Raw genomic sequence first — 23,325 nt, 5'->3', positions numbered from 1 at the left:
TATAGATCTGAGATCTGAGGCCCTGACCTAGAAGCCTCGCAGCAGGGCTCCGCGTGTTTAAAATATTTATCGCCCGTTTAATACAGAGATTTAACGATCAGATAAAAATAAATGCACAATAAAAGCCGACAGCGCGACCTTTCCCTCTTCGCTTTTCTAGTTGCTTTAGCAATTAGTTGTGTAAATCGTGACCTTTAAGAACTCGCAGTACGATGACTGGCGCAGCCGGTGGGGAGCTGGGAATGAGGCCTAATGCACTGGTTACATGGATACACACCATAGTCATGTGCCCGGGAATGATGAGGGCATCCCAAGAAGATGAGCTGTTCTTAAAGGAACACAACAATAGGGAACAGGAATTTTCAGAAACAATTCAAAGTTTCCACCAAACTAGGATTCAACTTTCTCAATCGTCAGCAGGAAGTCTGAGTAGACAAAGGTAAAGGTACAGCTTACTGAGATAGCCCCCGAGCCAAGCTATGACATCACTTCCTGCCATGCCGCTTATGGTTGCCGTTTTATCTCACATACGTCTTGCTCTGCCCGACAATTGCATGACACTAGTGATCAAAGCTTTCCATCCGTGTGCACTTCTTATACAATTATTCAAAATAGAATTTCTCTTAATATTTATCCTCCTTTTATCTTATTCTCTTGTTTGACAGCAATCCCATGATGTCTCAGCACAGCACCACTTTTGCACCAGGAAGCAGAACCATTTTAGCTCTACCATAAGAATACAGTCAGGGAGGCTGAGCTGTAAGCTGCTTATTTATAACTGTGTGACAGATACCCATCTCCCCATTCCTATTTATATTTACCTAATGTTTGATGACGCGTCTGTGGGGTCACATGCCGGGTCATGGACCTCAGAAGACCCGGGGCAGAAAGACACGTCATTACACGCGCCTGCGTCGGATCCGGCTTCTTCCTGGTCGGATCTCACCATTTGATAGGAGACGGAGGGTTGGTGGAGCAGGCAAATATATTGTTATTTTGGATTGTGATTCAAAATAACACCTGCCCCATGCGCCGCGTATCAGCACATTGCATGGGTCAGAAGCGGGCCTCTACCTGACAGCGGATCCGGTTGCGGTCAGACCCCTTGTAATCACGATCATTACGCCGGTGTCATTACCATAATTTTATAATTGTTTTTTCAGCAAAACCACTTGGTTCAGGGATTAAACAAGATATGTTTCTGCATCCGTGTAGCTACAGCATTCTCAAGGTATGCTTGGTTCACAATGCATAAAAACAAATGGTAAATTTCCTTTAAAGTGGACAACCCCTTTAAGTATATCATGTTTAGCTCTAGATGCTGTCTCGCTATCATATCCATGCACCGGTCGAGAAGGGGTTAATATCAGCATACGTCACAGACTGTAAATCACATCGACAGATATCAACACCCCGCACTCTGCCACCTACAACCTAAAAAAGGATCACCTACCCGGCGCAGACCTGCTCTTCCTACAGAGCTCATGAAATATGGATGGCTTTGTCAAAAGTTGTGACACATCTTGCGGGCAGCCCGCGATGGAGACTTTACATCACACGAGCTCCACAACAATATGTCCATGAATAAAACATGTTCCTCCGGCAAGGCAGAATTAATTACTGTCTGCACTCTAAATAGAATACTAGCGTCATGCGCCGCGTCCTTATGGGCGCTAATGAGCACTAAATGGCGCTATTAATGGCACTTCTCATGGAGCTTTATAAAAGTTTTCTGATACACCGTCCTCCCACCGGGGTCTGACCTAATGGATTGGGGGCCGCCGGATCAGGCACTTCTGAGATTGTTCTGAGATTGTTCTAAGATTGGTCTGGAACTTCCAGCCACAGGGAGTAAAAGTTACTTCTACTCTGGGTGGTCCAGTCATCCACCAATTAGGAAACTTGGGGCAAAAAAGGATTGACAAAGTTATAATTGGTCAACAATGAAACCCTCCCTTCCCAGGTGGATAATATTACAGCTGCTTTAACAGTTACAGGCGGTAGATGGTGGCAAATACAGGCAGTCCCCGGGTTGCATACAAGATTCCATAGGGTCCGGAGCTTTGTTCTTAAGTTGAATTTGTATGTAAGTCGAAACTGTATATTTTATGAATGTAGATCCTGACAAAAAAAAATTTTTGTCCCAGTGACAATTGGAGTTTCAAGATTTTTTGCTGTAATTGGACCAAGGATTATCAATAAAGCTTCATTACAGACACCTTACAGCTGATCATTGCAGCCTGGGGCTATAGTAACATCCAGAGAGGTCACCAGAGGTCACAGTAGGCAGAGGGGACTGTCTTTAACTAGGGGTTGTCTGTAAATCGGGTGTCCTTAAGTAGGGGACCGCCTGTATACAAGGGACTTTATCTGAAAGCACCTTGCTCTGTACAATGGAATTAGCCAGATCCCATGAACCGAACCAGGGTCCCAGATAAGTTGTTTAGGATCATAATGTCGCATGAAGTGGGACCAATTATGGGGAACTTTGTGCTGGTGCCAGATATTTCAGCATGAGTGGCTCCCCTTTTTAATTCTGGCACATTCCTTGATTGCGCCTCTATCCTGCAGCAGTTTTTCTCTGGCCCTCCTCGCTGCACACTTTTTGTGGAGATCAGGACGCAAATGTTTGAAAAGTCACAATTTGGAAATTGCGACTGCTTTTTGTGTGTCTTGACAACAAAAAACTAGCACCCATAATCCAGTGCGCAGGAATGGTGTCTTGTCAAGAGATAATGGGGGCACATTTACTTACCCCGTCCCTGAATGCACTGAAAGTGCATTGTCCATATATAATGCCCTGTGCCGCGATTCACTAAGATCGTGCGCCCGATATCCTGCATGTGTCACTTCCCCGCTCAGGTCCCTGGAGTTCACCTTCTTCTTCCTGGTGCATGTAAGTGCATTGTCCGTGTATAATGCGCTGTGCAGGGAGTCACTAAGCTCGTGCGCCCGATATCCTGCATGTGTCGCTTCCCTGCTCAGGTCCCAGGAGTTCACCTTCTTCCTGGTGCATGTAAGTGCATTGTCCCTGTATAATGCGCTGTGCGGGGAGTCACTAAGATCGTGCGCCCGATATCCTGCATGTGTCGCTTCTCCGCTCAGGTCCCTGGAGTTCACCTTCTTCCTGGTGCATGTAAGTGCATTGTCCATATATAATGCGCTGTGCCGCGATTCACTAAAATCATGCGCCCGATATCCTGCATGTGTCGCTTCCCCGCTCAGGTCCCAGGAGTTCACCTTCTTCTTCCTGGTGTATGTAAGTGCATTGTCCGTGTATAATGCGCTGTGCGGGGAGTCACTAAGATCCTGCACCCGATATCCTGCATGTGTCGCTTCCCCGCTCAGGTCCCCGGAGTTCACCTTCTTCTTCCTGGTGCATGTAAGTGCATTGTCGTGCGACACAATTTTAAAGTTAAATCCCGCGCTCAGTCCGAATCAGTTGGATCAACTGACGGCCGCCCCCCAATTTCTGTCACATGAAAGCCGGAGCCGCTGCACCAAAATCCGGTCGCGTGCGACACAATCCCCTTCTAAATCCCTGTCCCGGCTGTGAAATCCCAAAAACCATGAACAGTCTGATGGAAATGTGATCCCTGGACCCTTAGTAACCTCATTGTATTTATCAGGTTAAACTTTTCAGAAAGTAATAAATAGAACAAACTTGTGTATAATACGGTCCTTTAAGTCTTCGACCAATTAAATATTAACTATAGGAGCCGTGTATAATAGAGTAACCTCTTCCTATATCCGACTTGCTTCTTGTTACTGTAACGAGACGGATACAACTGATTCTGGGATCATTTCCAGCCATTGTTCCGGGAGCGGAGTCCTCAGCTGGAAGTTTGGAAGTTTCCTATGGAGTCTTATTGTTATGAGTGATGGGAAAGGCGCCATTCCACGTCTTCCTCCGGGGATAATTACAAGACATCTTGTACTTTTTGCAAACTTCATTAATTTAAGATTTTTTAAAACTTTTATTTTTTAATCTGTTTTCAAAATTTAAAGGGTGACTCCAGCTTTTTGCGACTAACTTTGAAGGGGGCGGCTTACAAAAGCCAACCATTTATTGGAGGTTGTATACATTCTGAAATGGGCTGATGAAAAATCCTTAAAGGGAACCTGAACCTTAAAGGGAGCTCCCTTAAAGGGCGCTTAATGGCTCCCAAATCACCCACAATTCTGCCAAGCATTGTGTATGGCAAATTATAAGGTTTTCAAATATATCTTTCCTGTTCCCCAAAGATCTGTCGTTTTGGAGAAATTGTTATTTATAAATTATTCTTTATGCAAATTCCATTCTCATTGCACTGGGGGTGTGGCCATAAGGGATAAGCCCACCTATTTCCTTCTTTATATACCTTGTTTCCGATCATCATGTATAGGTGCAGTGCCGGGTAGTAATGGGTAGGATACAAATTTTAAAAAACAGGTGCGCATGCAGGAAACTGCCACACCCCCAGTGCACCCAGAGGCTCATTTGCATAAAGATACAGATGGAATTTTCTCTTAAAGACTAGATTGTTAGGAAACATACAAGGTATTTGTTACATCTGTGTCAGGGTCTTCCGCAGTTCTTACTAAGAGGCTGAGATGGTGATGAGTTTCATCTGGTTCATCTCAGTTGGCAGTCTGAACAGGGCTCTAGTGGCTAGACTGCAGATTGAAACTAATTCACCAAGGTCTCCCCAAACTTTGCTCTGAACCAGAAAAAGTTAACATGCTCCCACTGTCAGAGCACCTGGAGCAGATGTCATACTCACATGTGCTTTTCTCTATGCTGGTTAAAGATTTTTTGCTAGCCCTATTGTCCACACTGCTGTTCCTGCTCTGCAGGGTTCTGCACCATGTGAACTACGACGTGTATCTGATTAACTATTGCCTCCATGTTTGATTAAAATGTAATGGGCATGCTGGACTCAGTACATTTAACATACTGATGATCTTCTGTACAGGGAACCAACAGCCCTGTTTGGTTGCCTCAGCGTATCCAAGGTGTTACGGAACAACCACGAAGACGGTCCTTCCATAAGTGTGTACACTTAACAAGACAAACAAACAACACAAAGGAGAGGTACACAATCCGGGTCACAACAAAGATAGTTAATCAAGCACAAAATCACAGATACAAAGCAATAGTCAGGTAAGAGTGCCAAATGTCAGAAACCAGAAATACAGAAGTAGCGAAGCAGCTGTACGGACGATAGAGCTATCAAAGAAACATTAACCAGCAAGAAGGACACCGCACACACAGGTTATCAGAGTATGACATTTGCTGCAGGTGAGAGCCCAGACACTAGAGCACTGTTCAGCATCTTCTCAGCCTAGGGACGGCCCAGGCACAGATGTAACAGTAGGTCTGGAAAGCTTCTTTTACTTGTGATTTGGGAGAAGGTAGAATCCCCTTAATAATTGTATTATAGAAAGTTCGGCAACTTTCTTATCGACTTCATCCTTCAGCTCCTCATTATTTTCAAGATCTCTGCTTGCTGTAAGTGAATGGAAGCCTAGCCATCCTATACTTTTGCATTGCTACCACTTTATAAGATCTAGACGGAATGAATGTTGGTGTAGATACAAAATTATAATTGTGATTGTTGACTTTTTGGAGCCACAATAATTGATTGTACCTATTAAACCCTTAACAAACCAGACACTGTAAGATGCTATACTGAGATTATGGTGTATTTTGGTTAAAAAAAAGTTTTTAAATTTGTTGCATTTTTCCTTAAAAATTGGAGGTGCTTGTACAAGCCCCGCCCAAAAGTGGACATTCCCTTGGAGGTTGGGGGCAGTTCTCTTGGAGGGGGGGGGGGTGGAAGTAAAATGTCTCAATTGTTGGCACCAGTCAGGCCAATCAATATTTCATCTTGTACAGTACTAATTAATTAAGACATTAAAACCCACAACTCACTCATTGGCAGGACCATTCCAAGCCCCGCCCCTGCAGAACCGGAAACGCCTAACACTCATTTGGAATGCACATTCCCGCCCACTTTGGGACTCATTTATAACCCAGAAAAAAGTAATTTTTTGAGGCATTTTTAACTGTACTGTAGTTTGCAAAAATGTCCACTGCAACTGGTTCAGAAAATTGAGAGAATTTCTGGAATTTATTGTAGCAATAGTGCAGACTCACCTTCCTGAGGAGGAAGCAGATTCGCTCAATGTTCCTCAGTCTTTCCCTCTGTAACAGAGAAAATTGATTACAATCAAGTGTGACATTATTCCGGGTTAAATCTACAAGTCTGTCATTTCTTAAAGGGAATGTCTTGTTTCAAAAACATACTGTAGTCTTATTGGTGATGCTTTTGGAGGGGAAAAACTTTGTAAATTATCCCCCCAAAATAAAGAAATCTGTCTTACATGATGGAGGTAGCTATCCTCTAAGTCAATGTCCAGACCTTTAAAAAGCCTTGAAATCCAAATAGGGATTTAGGCTAAGCCCCCATTGGTTGAAAATCAATGTACTTACAGAGTTGGCTCTTAATCCAGGATTTTGAAGAAGGAGGTTAGTTATTCTCTTTAAAGGAAATCTACCACTTGTTTTTATGCATTGTGAGCCAAACATACCTTGAGAATGCTGTTGCTACACTGACGCAGAAACATATCTTGTTTAATCCCTGATCCAAGTGGGTTTGCTCAAAAAACAATAATAAACTTCACGACCTTTGGAAAGCTGGGTGCTGCTGGCTGCCGTTCATAAACACATTACAGGGAGCTTTCTGAGCACTCCAGACAGGACTAATCAACCTTAGCTGGATGACTCATACACAGCAGCTGGGGGATGGTGCAGCGATTGATTACTTCTTCCTATCAGGGATAACACAGTGATTACATCATTCTCTGGAGCAGGTACATAATTAGTGTTAGAGAAGAAGCGCAGGGGCAGCTACAGGAGTGCTAGAGCCTCATTATCATTATTGTATAATTGTTTTTTATTTTAAGTAAAACCACTCAGTTCAGGGATAAACAAGATATGTTTCTGCATCAGTGTTGCTACACCATTCTCAAGGTATATTTGGTTCACAATGCATAAAAAACAAATGGTAGATGTCCTTTAAGAAAACCCAGATGTGCCTTTTTGCCAGTGCTTCATGGGAAAAATATGCAAATTAGATCTCCTCTTAAAGGCAGAAAACCCTTGTTAGTGCCACCTACTGGTAGTAGTTACACTGTAAGTCAATATCCAACCTTTTTTATGATCATTGCAATATCATTAGGCAAACTATCATGTCTCAGGGCTTCTTAAAGGGTCGGATATTGACATATAATAGAGTATCATCCACTCATAGGTGATGCCAGAAAGAGATTTCTTCCTTACAGGGGAGAGCTAATTTGCATAGTTTTAATATATGAGATAATACATTCCATCGATTGGCTAGGTTGATGAAATTACCGATGAGGGACAACTACAACTCCCAACATGCCCTGAGAGCCTCTGGGGGGAGCTGTAGAGCTATAGCTCAGTTTTAACCCAAATAACAGAACCCCCTCCCCGTCCAATCTATGGGCTCATAATCAGAATTTTCCTAACGATATCTCTGTTGGAACAGCAGTAAACAAGTCTAATCGGATTCCTGTGATGTATGATTGTATTTGTTACTGATTGTGCCCTGCGCTCTATGATACATTATCATCATCCTGCAACCCGAAGATTTATTGTAACAATTCAGAAGATTCTGTATCAAACCTCCACATCTGCTGCCGAGGAAAATGAGATCTTATATTAGTGCAGAGAATCAATGGATGATACAATCACCTGGCGTCTGTAAAAACCTCCATCCCTGCACCCCTTGCCCACTCGTAGTGTATATAGAAGTGTAGCGCAGCCTCCTTTCTGATCTGATCTGTTATCAATCTCATGATGCCTCAGCACAGCATCACAGAGGCAGCTATATTCAGTATTATATCTACTTTCTGGGGATACAGTGTGGTTATCCCTCATTCTATATCCTGCTAAAAATCAAAAAGATCATAAGTATATAGTCAGGGAGGCTGAGCTGTCATTCAGGGGTGGATTAAGATGGCCATGGGCACTGGGCTCACCTAATTATTTAATGGCATTTTATTCTTTTATTTGGTTCTGGAATCAGGGTTCTTAGGAAAGGAGGGGGTTCACTTTAGTCCACTTTTAGTTCTGCAGTTTTAGGACCTTTGGAGGACCTTCAAAGGTCCTAGAAGGACCCTTGTGTACATATATATATGTGTTTAAAGCTTGAGGATTTCATGGCTGCAGGTCCCTCTCTTTATTATCTTTACAGGACAGTATAAAACTTGGCGATTGCTTCAGGTGGCCATGGGCCCCCTAGAAGCCTCGGGCCCTGGGCGGCTGCCCAAACCACCTATGTTTTAATCCCCTTCTGCTGTCATCTCCTCCATTATAACTGTGTGACAGGACAGCAGCAACTGTGCGCTGCCCCCTCTGGTCAGACTTTGTAATGCACAGTTTTATTATAATGTAGATGTCTATTTTTTGGATACAGTCCTGACAAACAGTCCTGTACAAAAACCTCCGACAAAGTGTAAGACCCAAACTGGTAAGTGGTGGGAGGGCGACTTAAACATCCCTATTTTTGCTATAGTCAAATTATTTCCGGCTCTTGCACACCATGCTTTATACTGCAGCTCTTCTTGTTCCGTTCGACTCAGCACAAACTCGCTATGAAGAAAGTTGATAGAGATCCTCCCCAATGGGGTCTTGTGAGGGAAAGCAGAGGGTTTGGAGCAGTGTATCAGTATAGCGGAGCTTCGCCCACTTAGGAAATTACCATTGTTACTTCCGCTACATTACATTTCCATTTCCTGAAGGTCCGTAAACTTTTGCTGTTGTTTCTATGACCTTGAGGATGTCAGGTTCATGAGCCGCGAACATGTTGATGGCGGCTCGCGGAGTCTACAGTCATTGGACGCGATGGCGCTGCGATGTGATCCAGTTACCGCTGCGAATCGTCACAGCCACCGCGAGTCACAATCCATCCGATGGATGTAGGAGATAAGAGCGGAGATGTGACACAGCGGATACATGGGGAACGGCGGAGCACAGACTTCATGGAGTACACACGCTCCGCTGTCACGCTGGGATTATACAATCCATCCAATCCATAGATTCTCATCCGGGACAACACGTCACATAGCTGTGCATCACAGGGAACGTTCCTGGTTGTTGTTTTAATGACTCTTGAACCACGAGAGACATTACACATCTGATTGCAACAATTTATCTCTGATTGCAACAATTTACCTGTGAGAACATTCTAATCTTCTTTGATGTGTTACATGACGACCTTCCCCTTCGAAAAAACTTCCCCTTGGATCCAATATGGCGGCTATAGACTAAAGATAGATCCCCCTCCACTTGCTAGGGGATCAGATATGTCATTTACCTTTGTTTCTGAAGTTAAAAGGGGGCAGTGGATTTTAGAATAAATCAAGATATTACAGCATCTGCATGCAACCTTAAAGGGAACCTGTCAGCAGATATTGACCTAATAAACCACTACCTTATGTTGTCTAGCAGCTGAACACCTTCCAGATTGTGTTTCTTTCATGGTCCAGGGTGGTGGCAGCATCTAGAAAATCAGCTTTGAAATGAGATGTAAATTAGTTGTATAAAGTCATGGAGGCGGAGAGTTCAGCACTGAAGTCAAGCTCTCCCCACCTCAGAACATCTCCTTCACTGTAGTTGATAGTCCTCTATCCAAAAACATTAATAACCAGATCTCCAGAAGTCGAGTATCGCATTGTATCAATCACAGGGAAGGAGGTGGGGAGAGCTTAACTTCAGTTTTAAACTCTCCACCTACTTGACTTTATACAACCAGTTTACATCTCACTTTCGTTTTTTGAATGATGGAACCATGATGGGCCATGAAAGAAACATGATATGGAAGATGTTAAGCTGCTTGACAACCTATCTCATGACTCATTTTCACCTGAGACGAGTCAAGTTTATTGGTTACAGGAGTAGTGTTACTTCAGAATCCTACACTCACCGGCAACTTTATTAGGTACACCTGTCCAACTGCTCGTTAACACTTAATTTTTAATCAGCCAATCACATGGCGGCATGTAGACATGGTCAAGACAATCTCCTGCAGTTCAAACCGAGCATCAGTATGGGGAAGAAAGGTGATTTGAGGCCTTTGAACGTGGCATGGTTGCTGGTGCCAGAAGGGCTGGTCTGAGTATTTCAGAAACTGCTGATCTACTGGGATTTTCACGCACAACCATCTCTAGGGTTTACAGAGAATGGTCCGAAAAAGAAAAAACATCCAGTGAGCGGCAGTTCTGTGGGCGGAAATGCCTTGTTGATGCCAGAGGTCAGAGGAGAATGGGCAGACTGGTTCGAGCTGATAGAAAGGCAACAGTGACTCAAATCGCCACCCGTTACAACCAAGGTAGGCAGAAGAGCATCTCTGAACGCACAGTACGTCCAACTTTGAGGCAGGTGGGCTACAGCAGCAGAAGACCACACCGGGTGCCACTCCTTTCCGCCAAGAACAGGAAACTGAGGCTACAATTTGCACAAGCTCATCGAAATTGGACAGTAGAAGATTGGAAAAACGTTGCCTGGTCTGATGAGTCTCGATTTCTGCTGCGACATTCGGATGGTAGGGTCAGAATTTGGCGTCAACAACATGAAAGCATGGATCCATCCTGCCTTGTATCAGCGGGTCAGGCTGGTGGTGGTGGTGTCATGGATCCATCCTGCCTTGTATCAGCGGCTCAGGCTGGTGGTGGTGGTGTCATGGATCCATCCTGCCTTGTATCAGCGGGTCAGGCTGGTGGTGGTGGTGTCATGGATCCATCCTGCCTTGTATCAGCGGCTCAGGCTGGTGGTGGTGGTGTCATGGTGTCTTTGGGCCCCTTGGTACAACGCCACAGCCTACCTGAGTGTTGTTGCTGACCATGTCCATCCCTTTATGAGCACAATGTACCCTGTAACATCTGATGGCTACTTTCAGCAGGATAATGCGCCATGTCATAAAGCTGGAAGCATCTCAGACTGGTTTCTTGAACATGACAATGAGGTCACTGGACACAAATGGCTCCACAGTCACCAGATCTCAATCCAATAGAGCATCTTTGGGATGTGGTGGAACGGGAGATTCGCATCATGGATGTGCAGCCGACAAATCTGCGGCAACTGTGTGATGCCATCATGTCAATATGGACCAAAATCTCTGAGGAGCTTCCAGCACCTTGTTGTATCTATGCCACGAAGAATTGAGGCAGTTCTGAAGGCAAAAGGGGGTCCAACCCGTTACTAGCATGGTGCACCTAATAAAGTGGCCGCTGAGTGTGTATCTCTGGTTCTATAGCACCTAGAAATGTGCTTTTTGTGTCATATTAAAGATAAAAAATGTCATATTTCATCAGGCTTATGTAATTCAACATATGTAGTGACATTACTCAGATTTTCCAGTCAATCCTGCTCTGTATCTCCTGTTCGCCCCCCATGGCACGTGACGGCTCAGTTGTAAGTCCAGTCCAGGAGCTGTGGGGAAGGTGCGGCGCTGGATTGATGGATACAGCTCCAAGCCTGTATTTGAGGGCACATAACAGAACTATATGGACAACACCTTTAAAAATAGGCACATCTGTGTCATGGATCCTGTGAACTATGTTCTTGTAGTCTGCCGCTCACCCACTGCTGAAACACAGGTTGGTGACTATATAAGAACCATATGGCTCACCCGTCCTGGACGACCCGGGTGCCATGTGGGCGGGACATAATGACTCCCATGTATTGTGACCTCTATAGCTGCTTGAGCCTTGACCCGATATCATTAGACAAAGCGTGAACGCTGACACAGCGCGCGGATATCTTCAAAGAGCACTTACCGCGTGCGCAGGATTACACTGATCAATGGGGCTTTTGAAGTCGGTTCTTAATTCATCAAAGGCAATTATCTGCAAGAAATGATGAGAGTGATCTTAGTGCCGAGCAGCGGATCTGCATGTATTACATGAGACACATCATCTGGTTATTTCCATCCATAAGAGAATCTGCTGTAACATCACTGCACCCCAGATACAGGAGGCAATGATGGAAAACATATTGATTTTAAAGGGAACCTATCAGCAGGTGTGACCATATACACTGCATCCAGTGTTATGTATTGTCCCTGGAGAGATGTGTAATGAGAGATTATGTAATCAGAACTTAGTAGCAGCAGGACTGTGATATATGGGTTTATATTCCATGATTGTAGCTTCTCCATATGCACTTGGTGTCCTCTCACTGCTGTGCTCTGTGCTCTCTGCAGCCAGTGTTATGTATTGTCCCTGGAGAGATGTGTAATCACACCTCACACTGCTGTGCTCTGTGCTCTCTGCAGCCAGTGTTATGTATTGTCCCTGGAGAGATGTGTAATCAGACCTTTGTGTATGTTTTTATTAGCAGCCGGACTGTGAAATGTGGATTTATAGTCTAGGATTATACTGGAGGTGCCTAACACTTAGCTCTCTGCGTCTAACTACGCCAAAACTGCTCCTGATTTCTGTAGCATTCAACAAGAAGTGGAGCAGATCAATGTATAGAGCAATGAACACAGCAGTGTGAGGAAACTCCACCCCTCCCCCAGTGTATTTAGAGAAGCTACAATCCTGGACTATAAATCGATTATTTCACAGTCCTGCTGCTACTAACAACTAACACAAATGTATTACACAGCTGTTCAACGACAATAAGTAACACTGTCTGTAGAAAGCTCAGAGCACATTAGTGCCCCAGTACAATCCTGGAATATATATCCATATTTCACTGTCCTGCAGCTACTAACAGAATACACAGCGGTATAATTACACATATCCCCAGTGACAATACATAACACTTCCTATGGAGATCACACAGCATGAGGCCAGGTCTCCAGTACAATCCTCAAATATAAATCCATATATCACAGCCCTGCAGCTACTGATTACACATCTCTCCAGGGACAAAACACAACAGTGGCTGCAGAGATCCCAGAGCACAGCAGTGTGAGGCAAGGCCCCCAGTACAATCTTGAAATATAAATCCGAAGTTAACAGTCCTGCTGCTACTAACAGAATACACAAAGGCATGATTACACATCTCTCCAGGGACATTACATAAAATTGACTGCAGAGAGTACAGAGAACAGCAATGTGAGGACACACCCCCACTACAATCCTGGAATAATACATCACAGTCCTGCTGCTAATAACAACATACACAAAGGTCTGATTACACATCTCTCCAAGGACAATATATTACACTGCCTGCAGTCTGTATGGTAAGGTCTGTTCATAAACTCCCTTTAAAAACTTAGAGCCAATGGGGGTCATTTACTAAGGGCCCGAATTGCTTTTTTTCGTCGGGTTTCCCGAAAACTACCGGTTTGCGCTGAATTGCCCCGGGTTTTTGCTGCACGCGATCGGATTGTGGCACAAAGGTGCTGGCATGCATGCGACGGAAATCGGGGGCGTGGCCGTCGGATAACCCGACGGATTCGGCAAAACCGTGGAATTTTTTTTAAAAATGTGTCGCTTGACACGCGCTTACCTGCACCCAGGATAGGATGGTGAACTCCGGCGGACATCAGCGCAGCAGCGACACCTGGTGGACATCGGGCGCACTACCTTAGTGAATCACCGCGAGACCCGAATCCTCGACAGAGAACGCGCTGCTGGATCGTGACAGGACCGGGTAAGTAAATGAGCCCCAATGTGTATAAAAAAGTTGCAGAACGTCTTGTTGTACAATGAAAGCTGCAGCTATGTCACATACGAGGACAATGGTGGATACGTAGACAAGTGTCTGACTACCCGAGGATGTCCTCACCGCATAGCACCCGCTTATATGTAATATTAATAAGACACCAGGGGCAGGGGGTGTCTGCTGCGTCTGCTACTGAGATCCCCGGGTAACCCAGGTAAAATCTAACTCGTCTCTGCTCATTGTCATGTGACCTCGAGAGGAGAATTCACATGAAAGAGGGAATTCTAGGACGGACATTTCATCCCCTTCCTGAGGGGCTGCTTGTGTAATGGGACAAAATCTGGTGACATTGTCCCTTTAAATCTCAGAAACCCTGTTATTCCACAAAGACGCATAGACATGAGCTGTCACGCCGCGGCTTGTCATAGATGGAGATGTGATTTCTCATGGAATTATCCGCTGCCCCTGACATGATACATTTCACCTTTGGCGATTTCCTACTTATTCAGCCATTGATAAAACAGTTTTCTTATTACTTATACTGGAAAGAGCGGAAACACGACTGAGCTCAGAGACATCTCTAACTCCTGATATCTTCTCCATCCTTCTACTTCACCGCATCCGGGGAAATCTGTACAACTGATGCATGAAACGCTCTTATGTTTTCTATCTATCTATCTATCTATCTAGATATCTCATATCTATCTCATATCTATCTATCTATCTATCTATCTCATATCTATCTATCTATCTATCTATCTATCTATCTATCTATCTATCTCATATCTATCTATCCATCTACCTCATATCTATCCCATATCTATCTATCTATCTATCTATCTCCTATCTATCTATTTATCTCATATCTATCTCATATCTATCTATCTATTTATCTATCTCCTATCTATCTCCTATCTATCTATCTATCTATCTATCTATCTCCTATCTATCTATCTATCTATCTCCTATCTATCTATCTATCTATCTCATATCTATCTATCTATCTATCTCATATCTATCTATCTCATATCTATCTATCTCCTATCTATCTCATATCTATCTATCTATCTATCTATCTCCTATCTATCTCATATCTATCTATCTATCTATCTCCTATCTATCTCATATCTATCTGTCATCTATCTATCTCCTATCTATCTCATATCTATCTATCTATCTATCTATCTATCTATCTATCTATCTATCTATCTCATATCTATCTTCTATCTATCTATCTATCTATCTATCTCATATCTATCTCATATCTATCTCATATCTATCTCTCTATCTATCTATCTCCTATCTCCTATCTATCTATCTCATATCTATCTCCTATCTCCTATCTATCTATCTCATATCTATCTCATATCTATCTATCTATCTATCTATCTATCTATCTATCTCATATCTATCTATCTATCTATCTCATATCTATCTATCTATCTATCTATCTATCTATCTATCTATCTCATATCTATCTATTATCTATCTATCTATCTATCTATCTATCTATCTCATATCTATCTCATATCTATCTATCTATCTATCTATCTATCTATCTATCTATCTATCTATCTATCTATCTCCTATCTATCATCTATCTATCTATCTCCTATCTATCTATCTATCTATCTCATATCTATCTCATATCTATCTATCTATCTATCTCCTATCTATCTCCTATCTATCTCCTATCTATCTATCTATCTATCTATCTATCTATCTCCTATCTATCTATCATCTATCTATCTCATATCTATCTCATATCTATCTATCTATCTATCTATCTCATATCTATCTATCTATCTCATATCTATCTCATATCTATCTCATATCTATCTATCTATCTATCTCATATCTATCTTCTATCTATCTATCTATCTATCTCATATCTATCTCATATCTATCTCTCTATCTATCTATCTCCTATCTCCTATCTATCTATCTCATATCTATCTCATATCTATCTATCTCATATCTATCTCATATCTATCTCCTATCTATCTATCTATCTATCTATCTCATATCTATCTCCTATCTATCTATCTATCTATCTATCTATCTATCTATCTATCTATCTCATATCTATCTATCTATCTATCTATCTATCTATCTATCTATCTATCTCATATCTATCTATTATCTATCTATCTATCTATCTATCTATCTCATATCTATCTATCTCATATCTATCTCATATCTATCTCCTATCTATCTATCTATCTATCTCATATCTATCTCCTATCTATCTATCTATCTATCTATCTATCTATCTATCTATCTATCTATCTATCTATCTATCTATCTATCTATCTCATATCTATCTATCTATCTATCTATCTCATATCTATCTATTATCTATCTATCTATCTATCTATCTCATATCTATCTATTATCTATCTATCTATCTATCTATGCGGGTCCATAAGGATTGGATCCAGCGCCCTCAGCCTTATGTTCAGCATCAGGGACAAGACGTCACATAGCTGTGCATCACAGGGAACGTTCCAGTTTGTTGTTGCCACTTTCAATTGAACCACAAGATATATTTCAGATCTGATTGTAGTAATTAATATCTGAGACAATTCTGCTCTTCTCTGATCTGTCACATGATCACTTTCCCAATGGAAACAATTGCCGCTGATCCAATATGGCGGCTTTCAAGATGGCGGCTATGATCCATAGCTTAAATAATAGACCCCCTCACTTGTTACCTGCTGGGGTATCAGAAATGTCATCTTACCCTTCTTTACGGAAAATACAAGGGCATCTTCATGTAAAATTCAATTAAATGAAAAATGTCTAAAACAAAATAAATAGAAATAAAAATATAAATCACATTCGGAAATGAAAATTCCATGAATTTCTCTCCCTGTGATTGATAAATCCCCCACAACAATGATATCATCATACGGCCCAATGCAGGATAATCTAGAAGGCTCATAATAAGTGCCTGCCCCCCTGTCACCCCATCTATGTGTATTATAGGGGAGCGCGGGGGGGGGGGCACATATTTATTCACCTGCCGGAGACGGATAATTCCATCCTGGAGTCATTTATCCGGCTTTAGCCGGGAATTGTCTGTAATGTAACCTGATATAAATGATAATTTCCGACTTTCCTGGGGCTGAGAATAACAAGCTGTGAAAAGTTTGTAACACGTTGTGAGGTCTCCATCACGGCGCCCCCCGGAGGTGATAAAACCGAAGCATCAGGGATGGAAATGTTCAGGTTATCTCATTATAATCTTCTGTAATGACAGTCGCTGCCCGGAGCCAATACATTACCTGGATATGAAGAATTTTTTACCTGTTTATTGTTCTTCATAACCTACAGCATCATCACATAATGTGCAGAAGTATAATCCTCTATATCACCTGCATATACTGCAGCGCTGTACACAGTATTGTATCACCATCTGTCCCCAGTCAGTGTAATATTGTCCCCTTACTACCGTCCTGACACCTTTCTATCATAGCCAGCAGTGGTCAGGGGTCAGCATGGACGCTCTGACCCCTCTGTGACTACACCCCCCATACACAGCGAGCTGCCATGTCCTGTGTCCTGACACCTTTCTATCATAGCCAGCAGTGGTCAGGGGTCAGCATGGGTGCTCTGACCCCTCTGTGACTACACCCCCCACACACAGCGAGCTGCCATGTCCTGTGTGTCCTGACACCTTTCTATCATAGCCAGCAGTGGTCAGGGGTCAGCATGGGCGCTCTGACCCCTCAGTGACTACACCCCCCATACACACCGAGCTGCCATGTCCTGTGTGTCCTGACACCTTTCTATCATAGTCAGCAGTGGTCAGGGGTCAGCATGGGTGCTCTGACCCCTCTGTGACTACACCCCCCATACACAGGGAGCTGCCATGTCCTGTGTGTCCTGACACCTTTCTATCATAGCCAGCAGTGGTCAGGGGACAGCATGGGCGCTCTGACCACTCTGTGACTACACCCCCCATACACAGCGAGCTGCCATGTCCTGTGTGTCCTGACACCTTTCTATCATAGCCAGCAGTGGTCAGGGGTCAGCATGGGCGCTCTGACCTCTCTGTGACTACACCCCCCATACACAGCGAGCTGCCATGTACTGTGTCCTGACACCTTTCTATCATAGCCAGCAGTGGTCAGGAGTCAGCATGGGCGCTCTGACCCCTCTGTGACTACACCCCCCATACACAGCGAGCTGCCATGTCCTGTGTGTCCTGACACCTTTCTATCATAGCCAGCAGTGGTCAGGGGTCAGCATGGGCGCTCTGACCTCTCTGTGACTACACCCCCCATACACAGCGAGCTGCCATGTCCTGTGTGTCCTGACACCTTTCTATCATAGCCAGCAGTGGTCAGGAGTCAGCATGGGCGCTCTGACCCCTCTGTGACTACACCCCCCATACACAGCGAGCTGCCATGTCCTGTGTGTCCTGACACCTTTCTATCATAGCCAGCAGTGGTCAGGGGTCAGCATGGGCGCTCTGACCTCTCTATGACTACACCCCCCATACACAGCGAGCTGCCATGTCCTGTGTCCTGACACCTTTCTATCATAGCCAGCAGTGGTCAGGGGTCAGCATGGGAGCTCTGACCCCTCTGTGACTACACCCCCCATACACAGCGAGCTGCCATGTCCTGTGTGTCCTGACACCTTTCTATCATAGCCAGCAGTGGTCAGGGGTCAGCATGGGAGCTCTGACCCCTCTGTGACTACACCCCCCATACACAGCGAACTGCCATGTCCTGTGTGTCCTGACACCTTTCTATCATAGCCAGCAGTGGTCAGGGGTCAGCATGGGCGCTCTGACCTCTCTGTGACTACACCCCCCATACACAGCGAGCTGCCATGTCCTGTGTGTCCTGACACCATCTATCATAGCCAGCAGTGGTCAGGGGTCAGCATGGGCGCTCTGACCCCTCTGTGACTATACCCCCCATACACAGCGAGCTGCCATGTCCTGTGTGTCCTGACACCTTTCTATCATAGCCAGCAGTGGTCAGGGGTCAGCATGGGCGCTCTGACCCCTCTGTGACTACACCCCCATACACAGCGAGCTGCCATGTCCTGTGTGTCCTGACACCTTTCTATCATAGCCAGCAGTGGTCAGGGGTCAGCATGGGCGCTCTGACCCCTCTGTGACTGCACCCCCCATACACAGCGAGCTGCCATGTCCTGTGTGTCCTGACATCTTTCTATCATAGCCAGCAGTGGTCAGGGGTCAGCATGGGAGCTCGGAACCCTCTGTGACTACACCCCCCATACACAGCGAGCTGCCATGTCCTGTGTGTCCTGACACCTTTCTATCATAGCCAGCAGTGGTCAGGGGTCAGCATGGGTGCTCTGACCCCTCTGTGACTACACCCCCATACACAGCGAGCTGCCATGTCCTGTGTGTCCTGACACCTTTCTATCATAGCCAGCAGTGGTCAGGGGTCAGCATGGGCGCTCTGACCCCTCTGTGACTACACCCCCCATACACAGCGAGCTGCCATGTCCTGTGCGTCCTGACACCTTTCTATCATAGCCAGCAGTGGTCAGGGGTCAGCATGGGCGCTCTGACCCCTCTGTGACTACACCCCCATACACAGCGAGCTGCCATGTCCTGTGTGTCCTGACACCTTTCTATCATAGCCAGCAGTGGTCAGGGGTCAGCATGGGCGCTCTGACCCCTCTGTGACTGCACCCCCCATACACAGCGAGCTGCCATGTCCTGTGTGTCCTGACACCTTTCTATCATAGCCAGCAGAGGTCAGGGGTCAGCATGGGCGCTCTGACCCCTATGTGACTAAACCCCCCATACACAGCGAGCTGCCATGTCCTGTGTGTCCTGACACCTTTCTATCATAGCCAGCAGTGGTCAGGGGTCAGCATGGGCGCTCTGATCTCTCTGTGACTACACCCCCCATACACAGCAAGCTGCCATGTCCTGTGTGTCCTGACACCTTTCTATCATAGCCAGCAGTGGTCAGGGGTCAGCATGGGCGCTCTGACCCCTCTGTAACTACACCCCCCATACACAGCGAGCTGCCATGTCCTGTGTATCCTGACACCTTTCTATCATAGCCAGCAGTGGTCAGGGGTCAGCATGGGCGCTCTGACCTCTCTATGACTACACCCCCCATACACAGCGAGCTGCCATGTCCTGTGTCCTGACACCTTTCTATCATAGCCAGCAGTGGTCAGGGGTCAGCATGGGAGCTCTGACCCCTCTGTGACTACACCCCCCATACACAGCGAGCTGCCATGTCCTGTGTGTCCTGACACCTTTCTATCATAGCCAGCAGTGGTCAGGGGTCAGCATGGGAGCTCTGACCCCTCTGTGACTACACCCCCCATACACAGCGAACTGCCATGTCCTGTGTGTCCTGACACCTTTCTATCATAGCCAGCAGTGGTCAGGGGTCAGCATGGGCGCTCTGACCTCTCTGTGACTACACCCCCCATACACAGCGAGCTGCCATGTCCTGTGTGTCCTGACACCATCTATCATAGCCAGCAGTGGTCAGGGGTCAGCATGGGCGCTCTGACCCCTCTGTGACTATACCCCCCATACACAGCGAGCTGCCATGTCCTGTGTGTCCTGACACCTTTCTATCATAGCCAGCAGTGGTCAGGGGTCAGCATGGGCGCTCTGACCCCTCTGTGACTACACCCCCATACACAGCGAGCTGCCATGTCCTGTGTGTCCTGACACCTTTCTATCATAGCCAGCAGTGGTCAGGGGTCAGCATGGGCGCTCTGACCCCTCTGTGACTGCACCCCCCATACACAGCGAGCTGCCATGTCCTGTGTGTCCTGACATCTTTCTATCATAGCCAGCAGTGGTCAGGGGTCAGCATGGGAGCTCGGAACCCTCTGTGACTACACCCCCCATACACAGCGAGCTGTCATGTCCTGTGTGTCCTGACACCTTTCTATCATAGCCAGCAGTGGTCAGGGGTCAGCATGGGTGCTCTGACCCCTCTGTGACTACACCCCCATACACAGCGAGCTGCCATGTCCTGTGTGTCCTGACACCTTTCTATCATAGCCAGCAGTGGTCAGGGGTCAGCATGGGCGCTCTGACCCCTCTGTGACTACACCCCCCATACACAGCGAGCTGCCATGTCCTGTGCGTCCTGACACCTTTCTATCATAGCCAGCAGTGGTCAGGGGTCAGCATGGGCGCTCTGACCCCTCTGTGACTACACCCCCATACACAGCGAGCTGCCATGTCCTGTGTGTCCTGACACCTTTCTATCATAGCCAGCAGTGGTCAGGGGTCAGCATGGGCGCTCTGACCCCTCTGTGACTGCACCCCCCATACACAGCGAGCTGCCATGTCCTGTGTGTCCTGACACCTTTCTATCATAGCCAGCAGAGGTCAGGGGTCAGCATGGGCGCTCTGACCCCTATGTGACTAAACCCCCCATACACAGCGAGCTGCCATGTCCTGTGTGTCCTGACACCTTTCTATCATAGCCAGCAGTGGTCAGGGGTCAGCATGGGCGCTCTGATCTCTCTGTGACTACACCCCCCATACACAGCAAGCTGCCATGTCCTGTGTGTCCTGACACCTTTCTATCATAGCCAGCAGTGGTCAGGGGTCAGCATGGGTGCTCTGACCCCTCTGTGACTACACCCCCCATACACAGCGAGCTGCCATGTCCTGTGTGTCCTGACACCTTTCTATCATAGCCAGCAGTGGTCAGGGGTCAGCATGGGTGCTCTGACCCCTCTGTGACTGCACCCCCCATACACAGCGAGCTGCCATGTCCTGTGTGTCCTGACACCTTTCTATCATAGCCAGCAGTGGTCAGGGGTCAGCATGGGCGCTCTGACCCCTCTGTAACTACACCCCCCATACACAGCGAGCTGCCATGTCCTGTGTATCCTGACACCTTTCTATCATAGCCAGCAGTGGTCAGGGGTCAGCATGGGTGCTCTGACCCCTCTGTGACTACACCCCCCATACACAGGGAGCTGCCATGTCCTGTGTGTCCTGACACCTTTCTATCATAGCCAGCAGTGGTCAGGGGTCAGCATGGGCGCTCTGACCCCTCTGTGATTACACCCCCCATACACAGCGAGCTGCCATGTCCTGTGTGTCCTGACACCTTTCTATCATAGCCAGCAGTGGTCAGGGGTCAGCATGGGCGCTCTGACCCCTCAGTGACTACACCCCCCATACACAGCGAGCTGCCATGTCCTGTGTGTCCTGACACCTTTCTATCATAGCCAGCAGTGGTCAGGGGTCAGCATGGGCGCTCTGACCCCTCTGTGACTACACCCCCCCATACACAGCGAGCTGCCATGTCCTGTGTATCCTGACACCTTTCTATCATAGCCAGCAGTGGTCAGGGGTCAGCATGGGCGCTCTGACCCCTCTGTGACTACACCCCCCATACACAGCGAGCTGCCATGTCCTGTGTGTCCTGACACCTTTCTATCATAGCCAGCAGTGGTCAGGGGTCAGCATGGGTGCTCTGACCCCTCTGTGACTACACCCCCCATACACAGCGAGCTGCCATGTCCTGTGTGTCCTGACACCTTTCTATCATAGCCAGCAGTGGTCAGGGGACAGCATGGGCGCTCTGACCCCTCTGTGACTACACCCCCATACACAGCGAGCTGCCATGTCCTGTGTGTCCTGACACCTTTCTATCATAGCCAGCAGTGGTCAGGGGTCAGCATGGGCGCTCTGACCCCTCTGTGACTGCACCCCCCATACACAGCGAGCTGCCATGTCCTGTGTGTCCTGACACCTTTCTATCATAGCCAGCAGTGGTCAGGGGTCAGCATGGGAGCTCGGAACCCTCTGTGACTTCACCCCCCATACACAGCGAGCTGCCATGTCCTGTGTGTCCTGACACCTTTCTATCATAGCCAGCAGTGGTCAGGGGTCAGCATGGGTGCTCTGACCTCTCTGTGACTACACCCCCCATACACAGCGAGCTGCCATGTCCTGTGTGTCCTGACACCTTTCTATCATAGCCAGCAGAGGTCAGGGGTCAGCATGGGCGCTCTGACCCCTATGTGACTAAACCCCCCATACACAGCGAGCTGCCATGTCCTGTGTGTCCTGACACCTTTCTATCATAGCCAGCAGTGGTCAGGGGTCAGCATGGGCGCTCTGATCTCTCTGTGACTACACCCCCCATACACAGCAAGCTGCCATGTCCTGTGTGTCCTGACACCTTTCTATCATAGCCAGCAGTGGTCAGGAGTCAGCATGGGTGCTCTGACCCCTCTGTGACTACACCCCCCATACACAGCGAGCTGCCATGTCCTGTGTGTCCTGACACCTTTCTATCATAGCCAGCAGTGGTCAGGGGTCAGCATGGGCGCTCTGACCCCTCTGTGACTGCACCCCCCATACACAGCGAGCTGCCATGTCCTGTGTGTCCTGACACCTTTCTATCATAGCCAGCAGTGGTCAGGGGTCAGCATGGGCGCTCTGACCCCTCTGTAACTACACCCCTTATACACAGCGAGCTGCCATGTCCTGTGTATCCTGACACCTTTCTATCATAGCCAGCAGTGGTCAGGGGTCAGCATGGGTGCTCTGACCCCTCTGTGACTACACCCCCCATACACAGGGAGCTGCCATGTCCTGTGTGTCCTGACACCTTTCTATCATAGCAAGCAGTGGTCAGGGGTCA

At 46.6% G+C, this 23,325-nt stretch overlaps 1 protein-coding gene across 2 annotated transcripts in view; it reads right to left on the bottom strand.

Annotated features, from left to right (window-relative positions):
* The window catches only part of CNIH3 (cornichon family AMPA receptor auxiliary protein 3), a 50,641-nt gene that overhangs the window by 7,026 nt on the left and 20,290 nt on the right, over nt 1-23,325 (bottom strand). For both annotated transcript variants that reach the window (XM_072140041.1, XM_072140042.1), the window contains exons 2-3: nt 11,848-11,916; nt 6,140-6,187 (exon numbers count right to left, since the gene is read on the bottom strand). In XM_072140041.1, the coding sequence (XP_071996142.1) occupies nt 6,140-6,187; nt 11,848-11,916 (117 nt within the window). The remainder of the gene's footprint in view (nt 1-6,139; nt 6,188-11,847; nt 11,917-23,325) is intronic.

Source organism: Engystomops pustulosus, chromosome 3 (assembly GCF_040894005.1).
Source record: "Engystomops pustulosus chromosome 3, aEngPut4.maternal, whole genome shotgun sequence".
Classification (NCBI taxonomy): domain Eukaryota; kingdom Metazoa; phylum Chordata; class Amphibia; order Anura; family Leptodactylidae; genus Engystomops; species Engystomops pustulosus.
The sequence above is the reverse complement of the archived record's forward strand: the minus strand, read 5'-3'. Positions and strand labels throughout refer to the sequence as shown.